Source organism: Pavona decussata, unplaced genomic scaffold (genome assembly GCF_977016875.1).
Source record: "Pavona decussata unplaced genomic scaffold, jaPavDecu1.1 SCAFFOLD_225, whole genome shotgun sequence".
Classification (NCBI taxonomy): Eukaryota; Metazoa; Cnidaria; class Anthozoa; order Scleractinia; family Agariciidae; genus Pavona; species Pavona decussata.
In genome coordinates this window covers 601,690-612,606 of record NW_028145630.1, presented here as the reverse complement: position 1 = coordinate 612,606, position 10,917 = coordinate 601,690, and the positions used below count along the sequence as shown (strand labels likewise).

General features: G+C 37.1%; 1 protein-coding gene across 1 annotated transcript; it reads left to right on the top strand.

Annotated features, from left to right (window-relative positions):
* Window positions 1-192: 192 nt before the first annotated feature.
* On the top strand, window positions 193-10,864 carry LOC146458939 (malate dehydrogenase, mitochondrial-like). The gene is made up of 14 exons (XM_085090141.1): window positions 193-325; window positions 465-585; window positions 1,576-1,616; window positions 2,140-2,230; window positions 2,464-2,533; window positions 2,669-2,708; window positions 4,400-4,464; window positions 4,848-4,908; window positions 5,287-5,364; window positions 5,949-6,047; window positions 7,739-7,789; window positions 8,405-8,506; window positions 9,209-9,277; window positions 10,643-10,864. Exons 1-14 carry the CDS (start codon window positions 251-253, stop codon window positions 10,700-10,702), a joined length of 1,023 nt encoding a protein of 340 aa, XP_084946267.1. The 5' UTR covers window positions 193-250; the 3' UTR covers window positions 10,703-10,864.
* Window positions 10,865-10,917: the final 53 nt, after the last annotated feature.

The following is a 10,917-nucleotide window of genomic DNA, read 5'->3' as shown; positions in this document are numbered from 1 at the left end:
GCTAACGGAAAACTACCTGTAATCAATTTTACTGAGAAAATGAAAACAGCTAGCGGTAAATGTGGGATAAACATGGTCACGTGCACGTGGTCATTTGCCTCCTCTCCCCACCTCTCCCCAGAGTTCAGCTTGGAGCAGCAGGAGACTGGAAAAAAGCTCATGCGCATTGTTCATCCCTTGCGGTTTGGCCTGGATCTTGGTTCAAGGATCTGTGAAAGTTCCTACATCTTGTACTGATTTTACAGCTTTCATGATGCTTTCGAGAACCGCATTTCGTTTACGGGGAGCTAGTAAGACTATAAGGAGTTTTTCTGTGGCTTCTCAGGTATTGTCGATGTTTCTATTGATTGTCAACATTCACGCTGATGTTGAATACGCGCCCGTACGTTAGTGCCGGTAAAATATGTGCATATGCATGTAACCTAAGACTAAGTTGATGGATTTCTTTTCCCTGTCGTTTGCAGCACCAACAAAAAGTTGCTATTCTTGGTGCTGCCGGAGGAATTGGCCAGCCTATGTCCCTGTTAATGAAACAATCACCAGCCATTAGCCACTTGGCCTTGTACGATATCGTCAACACGCCAGGTAGACCTAATTTTTTCACTGCATATCTCCACTTACGTCACTTCGTAGTTGGCCTTAACACTGCACATGACTAGGAATACTTGGGATAAAATTTCCATTATTATTGAAAGAAGGCCGTCAAAATTCTGGTTCAGGTGTAGCATTAAGATAATGCATTATTACTGTACAAAATTCAATATGAGCTAGTACAATAAGGTAATTTACACTGTGCATGCATTCTGTACATCTCAAGGGTGGTCTGGGAAACTTGACTTTTTAAAGCATGAGACAGATTAGAACTCACGGTTAAATTACTGCCAAAACTTAAGAAATATGTTTGAACCAGGTACTTGTGAGTGAAAGCGGTTCCAAACCAGAATGCATTTTATGCATGTTACGCCGAAGATCTTCAGCGTGGGTTTCCAAATTTCTTGGTGCACTGGTGCACGATTGTGGTCCTTGGCGTAATTTTCAGCATAAGATGGAGGTAGTGCCTGGCATAAGTGCCTAGGGTTTTGTAAACTTCTACCATTGAAATGAACTGTTGTTATCCAAAATATCCAGGATTTCTCTCCCCCTGAAGGACTTGGAGTCTACTAGGCATTTGGTGTAACATTTCCTTCAATGGAGTAGCCGCTTCGGTGGCTGCTTGGCGCATCCCAAAAACTTAAGCAGACTGGAACTGACTCCCAGAGGCCATTGTTTCGTCAACCTCTTTGGAAATTTTTAAACATAGGTTATTAGCTTTTCTTAAGTATTGGTATATAGTTTATATAGTTTTCTTTATTAGACTTTTTTGATATATCTGTATTTTATTCATTTACTGATTTTAATTATTTTTACGGTTGGTGTGATGTCTAATGATTTTACCGACCAAATAACATGTAAATTATGTAAATGTAAATCTTCGGTGTGGGACGTACACGGAATGCACCCTAGGATCCAAAGCAGGCTGAAGTCATCTGAATGCGACATTGCATTTCTCACCAACATTTTATCTATTTATTTTAGGCGTTGTAGCTGATATTAGTCACATATGTACACGTGCTAAAGTAAGTAATTACGGAGGTGTGTTTTTTATGGATAAGTGAGTTAGTGTCTAAAGAAACTGTGGTCTTGTGTTGTTTTTTCACTCCACATTGGCAGATGAAGGAATTTTTGATTGGAGGGATCAAAAGGTTACCTTTCACTCAAACCCTCTGGCATACTGACATCCCTTCTGGTAGAAGTTGAAACATTTTTACCTTGTAACATTTCCATAGAAACAATAACAACAACAACAACAAGCTTTATTTTCCCCATTCATTCACATTACAGTTTTTAATTAATTAATTATTTAAAAGAGAGAAAGGGATCTGGCTACCTGGAATAACTATAGAGAAAGCAGGCAGGTATCCAGTTTTACAAAAGTAATAATACCAGTTTAGGTTGGTACACCCACACAAATAAACAAATATGACACAAAACACACAGTGGGTACAAAAGTGTCAAAGAAAGTGGTAAAGAAATTCATGCTACACAGTTTGGATGAAACACAATATTTAGAGTTGAACTGTTGCTGATTGATGATTTAAGGTATCAAGCCATCAAGGTCCTGATGATCTCAAAGGTGCCCTGGATGGCTGCGCTGCTGTAGTTATCCCTGCTGGTGTTCCCAGAAAGCCAGGTAGGAAATGCTAACATCAAAATGTTACATATAGTGGTCAATAACCTTACTTAGAAACATAGATTTCTTTGGTCACATAATTATTGGTGAAGTTGAAGTTGGTTTCCATGTGTAAACGAAAAAAATAATAAGAAGATTATTTCTACTGGGAAAATATTGGGAAAAGTTTTGCGAAAGTAGTTGTTTGATGTTTGATAAGATAAAATGTTTATTTTTGTTTATTTCTTTCGTAGGAATGACTCGTGATGATCTTTTCAATACAAATGCCTCCATTGTGCAGACTCTCACAGAAGCTTGCGCCAAGTAAATATTGTTACATTTTTTTGTGACTTTTTTTTATACAATTACAGTTAGAATGCTTTTGTTTCTCATAATTTGTTGATGGCAAATATTGTGAAAGGGTAGCCCAGATTAATATGGTGATAATTTTTTGTGTAGGTACTGCCCAAAAGCTATAATTTGTATCATCTCAAATCCGGTAAGTATACTGAGTGTATTTTTATTTGAAACATTAATTAGCATTAATTTTAGATGTTTTGACATTTGGACAACTAATGCAGATTTGTTTGCTACCCAGTTAAACAGCACTGAAAATACAATTCTGCAAAATATATGATTACAATATATGATTACAATTTACATGATGTGGTTTAAAAGTTTTCAAACCAGTTTACTTTTTAACTCGTGAATGCGCGTAGCGCAATGAACGAGTTATAGCGATAGTTGACTGTCGACTTGGTTGGTTAGTTGGTCGGTCGGTCGGTCGGTCAGTCGGTTTTGTCGTTAACTTTCGGGCGTGCGCCGTGAATGAGTTTTAAATTCAATTAGTGGAAAAAAACACGCGAACATTTGTTGTTCACGGCGCATCAGGAAATTCTTATTCAATATGTAGAGAATAATTTGACAATCATTTAGTGCAAGAATGGAGATTTTTCGTTCAATCTGAGCAAAGTTACAAGTTTTTTCAGTTTTTCAGAAAGTCCGGGGTCGTAAACTCAATTAGTGAAAAAAAAAAAAACGTGAAAATTTTTTTCACGACGCGTCAGAATTCTCTCATTCATTCTGTAGAGAATAATTTGACAATCATTTTAGTGTAAGAATGGAGATTTTTCGTTGAATCTGAGCAAAGTTATAGGATTTTTTCATTTTTTCTACGAAGTGCGGTGTCTTTTAAGAATTAAAAATAATTTAATTTAGAAATAATTTAATTAAAAAATAATTTAATTTGTCAGTTTTCACGCGAAAGCGGAACGTGCCATGTCACGCATCATTGAGGTCGTAAACAAAATTATGCAAATTTCTGGTGAAATGAACACTTTAAGATCTTGTCAGCTTTCATAGAGGTTTCAAAGGGAAAAAATGTTTCATTTTCGAAATTTACAACTGGTAATTTATGGGAAAGCAAAAGGACGCGGTCGATAAATAATATTCTTATTTAGCAAGAGCTTGTCATAGTTCATTATTTTTACTTGAGGATTGCGTGGACTGAATTCCAAAGGAAAAATATCACGCATTTATGTCGGGCATGAAATGTAATGCGATGCTTTGTTGAACAGATTTTCCTTTGTGAGATCGGCTTGCCCTACAGTAATTTTGTAATTTTAATTCCCAAAAAAACTTCACTTGCCCATCGGGCAAGTGATGGTTAGAACCCACTAGCCCGATCGCAAAATCCAGTAGCCCCGGACTATCGGGGACACGAATTTGCATGACGTAGCTGCACATGGCGTGCTGCTATGAACTTTGAATAAAAAAACACGTGATTTTTTTTAATCGGCCCATCAGAATAATCGGCTTATTCAATCTGTGCAGAATAATTTGACAATCATTTTTATAGTACAAGAATGGTTATTTTTCGTTACATAATCGGGCAAAGATATAATTTCTTTTAGCTTTCAAGGAAGTTTCTGTAGCCGTCTAAATTTCAATTACTATGTGTCATCTGCATTCACAAGTTGGCTCACAGGAGCCTTTGATTATTTCCCTTTGTCTTGCATTATGGTAATGATTACTGCATAAACGAAAATAACAATAATTTGGTTTGAAAATTTTTAACCAAAAAAATTCTTAACTATAGCATATAAAATGCATTTGTTTATTTTGTTTGGTTGATTGTTGTTGTTGTTTGTTTGTTTTTGTTGTTTTTTTAATTTAATTTTTCAATTACAGGTGAATTCTACTGTTCCAATTGCAAGTGAAGTTTTCAAGAAAGCAGGTGTTTATGATCCCGCAAAGTAAGGAATCAATAAATTGTGTTTGAAGTTTCTAATTTAAATTGGCATCAGTGGATTACACAGAACTTTGAATCTTCCAGAGGTTTTTTTATATAATTTTCTGGGATACAAAATTTGTAAACACTGTTGTTTGAGACTGATGTTCAGCTTTGATACAGTATATGAAGTTGTTAGTGCTAGTGCCATCAAGGTCATAGCCTGGAATCCCACTGTACAGCTGTAAATTCAAATGTTTGGAGTCTTAGCAAACGCTCAAGTTGATACATAGTTTACATAACTGAAGCTATTACTTTCCTTTGATTTATAAAGAAAAATAGTGTTATTTATTGCTGAGACAATTACACATGATTTGTCATGCTATAAAATGTTGTATTTCCTTCCAGAATTCTTGGTGTTACCACACTGGATGTTGTGAGAGCAAATACATTTGTTGCTGAAGCTAAGGTGGGGCAAGTTATCTGTAGTTTATTAAAAAAAAAAAAAAAACCTTGGTTGTCCAGGAGTAGCAGGTTACTCTATTACAGTATATAAATTCTTAAATTGTTGTACATTGTAAGAGCATTGAGATTTTAATGTAATGCGCCAGAAATAAATAATTATTATTATTATTATTATTATTATTATTAAATTACAAAATCAAAAAAACCAAAATCAAATTTTGTTGGTAGATTCGAGTAAGATTGAATGATATTTAGTAGTTACCAATAACTGAACATAAAAATTCCAATTTTTTACATTATTTGCAGTAGAGTTGTACCCTGCAAAACACAGGAATAACCTTCATTGATTACACTGGTGTTATTTATTTTAATTTTGTTGCAGGATTTAAATGTGGACAACGTTAACGTTCCTGTTATTGGCGGTCACTCTGGTATTACAATTCTGCCGCTTTTGTCACAGGTACTGTTCCACGTGTCTAGAAACCATATACAGTTGAACCTCCATGTGCCACCACCTCTCGTAAGCGACCACCTGCCATAAGAGACCACCTATCCAAAACACCAAATTTTTCCCAGTCAAAGCGCTATAGTTGGAACCTCTTGTAAGCAACCACAACCACTTTTTGATCTGACGGCTTAAAAGCTCTTGTAAGCGATCACTTGACACGGTCTGATCTCCATGTTTGCAGTATATGTACTACACTACTCAGAGTTTGTGAGGAACTTTCAGTGACAACTTAGCACTGCTCATATTGTAACTACGAAAACGTATCCAATAAATTTTCTTTGAAATTATTATAAGTAGATGTGTCAGACCTGTTCCTGGAAGAGACTCCTCTGGTTCGACTCTTGTAAATGACCACCTCCCATAAGCGACTACTAAATCTTGGCTTTTTGGGTGGTTGCTTATGGTGGGTTTGACTGTATATCACATTAATTTTGATGTATCTTAAATCTATTTATGATACAGTGGTCTTCAATAATAAAAAAAATTGCTACTACTTCTGCTGCTGCTACTACAATATGGTGCTTTTTGTTTTTTAGACAAAACCTAAAGTTTCATTTACTGATGAAGAGGTAGAATCCCTTACTGACCGTATTCAGAATGCGGGCACAGAAGTGGTGAATGCTAAAGCTGGATCTGTAAGTGTTTTCTTTTTAACTAATAGTAATGGACACTTAAAAGTCCTGAAAATTGCCCCATAATAACTGTTAAAATGCCCTTTATCAGTGGATACAAGATGTCAAAAATAAAATTGTTGAGGTCAGTGTATAACTGACCTATGGTTAGCTTTTTGTTGTTTTAGTTCAGATTCAGTGGATTTTTGTATGTGGCTTTCAGTTCCTTCAGGAAAAATGGCCCCATTGTTTCATCCATTGCTTTAGGCCTTGTTTGCATTAAAAACCTTTGGTTATGGGCAAGATTTCCATTTTTGTCACAAAACAAGGTGCAAAGAAGCAGTTGGAGCAATGTTTCCTAAAGGAATTGAATTCCACATGCAAAGGATCTGATGAATCTGAGCTAAAAAAAAACTGCCATTGTGGCTTGAGAAACTGCTTAAAATAATTATGGTTTGCTGTCTTGCAGTAAATTTGCTTGTTATTGTTTTCTTTGTCTTGAGTTCAAGAAGGATTGAAATAAAAGTTTTGAAATAAATGAATTAACTCATTGAAAGAATAAGTATTGAATGGGACTTTCTACATGTACTGTAATAAAATAAATCATAAGAATTCATGTATAAATCATGACATACTGTTATTTTCTTGTGGGTGGGGGGTAAAACCTCTGTCAGGACTCCCATGCTCACTAATCCTGCTGTGAACAGATGGTGCTTGGTCATAATGTTAAGGTGGCTTACTACGGTTTTCTGGGGTGAAAGAAGGCCTTAAATCAAACTTAGGAAAAACACCAACAGGAATTTTCTTGGAGATTTTTTCTTGTACAATAAATACAATAGAGATAATTTTGAGTCAGAAATTAAATTTGGAATGCTCAAAAAGTGTTTAATACAAAAGAATTCAAGAGTCTTAGTTGGGGCCTGGAAACTACACCTTTTAGAGTTGTCTGGCTCTAAAACTAGCTGTACTACCCCACTTCAAAATTTCAGGATTTGGAAAGTGGGCAAAAATAAGTATATACAGGGAAGAACATAAAATTCTGTCAGGGAGAAATTTGGCAAGTAAAAGAATTGGGAAATTTTGCCTTATTTGAAAATTCCTAAAAAAATTTCTGACAGATTTTCTGTTAAAAATGTTCATGTTTCTGTTTTAGTGTTTTCTGTCAACAGCAAAAATTTGAACATAGGTTTTGCGGCTAGATTTGGAGAAATTAAGCAAGAAAAAATAGTTATTAGGACCTCCGGTGAGAAGACCATGGCGCATGCTTGTTCCGGGAAAACCCGGGTTCCAGCGTGTGCTCGCTCCAGCTGGTGAGTGCATGCTGCCTTCATGTTCAAACATTTGGCGCAAAATCACAACTCTGCAAAGGCTGTAAGGCTGTTAAGAAACAGCAACCATTAGACAACACGTTTTTTTTCAGTTATCAAGCCGAAACACAGTCTAGCTACTGTAAGCACACCTCTGAAACCTACCTGGAATACCAGGAGATTTTTCCGAGAGCCGCCATTTTGTTTTTCTGCTCAAGGGATTTCCTCTGCTGACTAGCATGATTTTGCTCATGCGTGATGCTTTCGCGTGCCTTGGGCAGTGCGTGCATATCAAAGCTCGCATAGTACAAAAATTTAGTAAGCCACCTTAATTCAAAACTAGAAAACTTCTCATTGGGTAGTCACTGTAAAACATAGTTACTGATTTGTTAATCAACGTTGTTTTAGGGATCTGCAACACTTTCAATGGCATATGCTGGGATGAAGTTTGTTGCGTCAGTGAGTACCTATTGTGACATCCATGAGATATTACTGTTTTCCAGTTGGTTTTATCTTAGAAATTGGCCTATGCGGACTCCATGGGGGTCCCCTTGGAAACTCAGATGCCAGGCCTTTTGTCTTCTCGTGCATGGGCTAAGATAAGCAATACTTTGTTGGTGTAAACTGGCATAGTTCTGAGATCTATTTTCAAGTTGTTCCAGTGGTAGAGTAACTTTTTCATGTTCAGTCATGGTGAAACCACTGAGAAAGCTGTTTGAAAAATGTATTTATTTGATATGTTTAAGCTATTTGTATTAGGAAGTTATACCACTCCCCTGAAGAAATTTGTGTGCCTGCAATGAATGCATTGGTGCAAATTTCATACACCAGTATCCTTTCATTTGTCATAATTCTGGAATGCCTCAGCTGTATAATAAACTTTGAGTTGGAGAGGTAAAAATGCTACTAGGTCCTTTGAAGTTTGACAAAGATGAACTGCCTGGCATGTTTTGCCCCGGGGACTGGACATGAACTCTGCCTTATAATCAGCTGATTGAAACAAGCGAGGTTAGTGTTAAAGTGCAAAGCATCATGGTGAAATTTTGTTTTGCAATAAAATAATGATCATTTCAGGTGCTTGATGCTCTCAGTGGCAAGCAGGGCGTGGTAGAGTGTGCGTTTGTGAAATCAGATCTCTTGGAGGCCAGTTACTTTGCTTCACCTATTGAACTTGGGGTATGTCTAATTAACAAATCTATGGCAGTTTCATATGGTCTATACTCTTAAAGACCATAAAATGACGTTAGAAAATGTTCAAAACTCCAGGCAACTGTTTTCACTGCCACGTTTTGAACATTTTTGACGACATTTTATGGGCTATAAGAGTATAGACCATAAAAAACTGCCGTGAGTTTGTTTTTTACAATAACATGGAAAAAGTATGAGCGGAATTGGCTTTAGTTTCCAATGAGAAAAGCATGTGCTTTACATCGGACATCATTTTTATTGTCTGTACTCTTATGGACGGTAGCTACGAGGCAATCAGCGCACCGGAATTTTAACAGTTATTGGAAAATGTAATGTGGTCAGTGGGGCTGAGTGGTTATGGCACAAGCTTTGAAATTGATTGATAGATCTGAGGTGCATCACCCACTCTGGTCACTAGCTGGAGCTTTTTCGTGGTGTATCTTTGTCGAACTCTTTTGTAAAGTTTCCTTGATTGTTCAGTTGGTAGAGAACTGTGCCAGCATCACAAAGATCACCTGCTCTAGTCCCATTCAAATCTGAAATTTTTTCAAGATCTTTTAGCAGCTTCTTAAGTTGGGTACACAACTATGATAGTATCTCATTTATTAATTCTTTCATCTGCAACTTGAATGTGCCAACTTCAGAGCATGTTTGGATCCCATTATCCAATTTTTTCCTTCTTTTTTTCAGCCAAATGGTGTGAAAACGAACCTTGGGATTGGAAAGCTGTCTGGCTATGAGAAAAAGAAGCTTGATGAGGTGGGTTTAATGTAGTTTGTCAGATTTGAAAAAACTGATAAAGAAGTTGCTTGAAGCACACTAGTTCATCTTGAATGCAACACCTCCCTAGACATCAAGTTGTAGGGCTACTTGTCTCACCCTAGGGGTTACATAGATAGGCTAAACATTTGAGTTGGTTGATTCATTCATTGGACAATTTGACCGACACTTCCTAGGCACCAGACAAATCACCACATAGGCAATTCTTTCTGAACATCCATTGCTACATGTAAATAGTGAACATTCCACCCTCTCATGACATTTTAGCAACAAAACAAGATCAATCACAGAACACCTTATATGGCAGGTGATCACCAATAGACTACAAATACTCCCTTGTTTTTATTAGGAAATAATAGTAAACCAAGCAAAACACCTAGGCAAGCACGAAAACTGCCTCCCTTGCTTCTCCTTGCAGGAGGCAATTTTCCAGGGGGGGGATACTCAAAACATGTAAACATGTTTGGGTTGGGGGTGTGTCCCTGGACTCTGAAACGCTTACCCTAAACCTGACCAAGTTCAGAAAAAAATCGGTACCCTATCCCAGACTCGCTATTTTCCATAAACAAAAATTTATTGTTGAGCGACAGATTAGTCAAAGCAAATCTACGTGTACAACAACAGCTAAAAACACATTTTTTATGCGTCAATAAGTAGGAAACCTTGTCTGGGCTACGTTCTTCAAGCAATTGATCAGTTTCCTGGAAAATGATCAATTGCTAGTTTGATCAGATGAAAATGATCAGTTTCTAGACCAAACTCTCTGATTTCTATACCCTATCCCAGACTAAACTGCTTGAAACCCATACCCTTCACAGTGACACATAGCCATATAGCTTATATACATGAGAGTGTCACCCCTCCCCAGGGCAATTTTCATGGACGCTTGCATGCTTCACTCACTTCAGTATCCCTAAGAAAACTACAGGTGAGGGACTACTCTCCGTCTAACAATTATAAGCATACCTCAGTGACCGACTATCGCGTAACGCGCAATCTGATTGGCTACACAGGTGCCGTCTATCGATCGATAGACGGCAGTTTGTCAGCGCGCGCGCGATTTAGCATGCATCATTGCACAAATATATAAAAAATTATGAAATAAAAAGATTCTTTTGCTTCATAGATCGATCACTGAGGTATGCTAAAACAATTAGACGGCTCGCTCTCGCTTTCTATCGCCTTGGATAGTTGGCTCGGGGACTATCAGCCGATAGAAACCTCGAGCTCGCCGTCTAATTGTTAAATATTTCTTAGGGATACGCTCAAAAAATTTATTAAGTAAGTTGGCTCCCTTTGACCCACTATGAATTCCTCATCAATGTGCTCTTTCCTTACCTTCAGCTTATGCCGGAACTAATGAAGAACATCAAGAAAGGAGAGGACTTCATTTCTGGAAAGTGATTGTATTGTACTCAGTGCTACTCAACCAGAGTTCCATAATCATTTTATTTTGTGTTAACTTATACAATTATTGTATAGCTGCTATTTAGTCTACCCATGAAATGTGTAAAGTCGGTGTGACAGCGATCTTGCCAAGTATTAATTAAAACTGTTTTAATACTTGTTCCTCGTGTTTGTCTCTCTTGGTAATGTCCATTACTAGTCTCCAGGCTCCA

Bases quoted from the DNA above. Each gene is read 5' to 3' on its own strand.
- LOC146458939 (XM_085090141.1), top strand. From the start codon at position 251: ATGATGCTTTCGAGAACCGCATTTCGTTTACGGGGAGCTAGTAAGACT. The intron at 4,909-5,286 runs GTGGGGCAAGTT...ATTTTGTTGCAG, and splicing joins CATTTGTTGCTGAAGCTAAG to GATTTAAATGTGGACAACGT. The intron at 8,507-9,208 runs GTATGTCTAATT...TCTTTTTTTCAG, and splicing joins CTTCACCTATTGAACTTGGG to CCAAATGGTGTGAAAACGAA.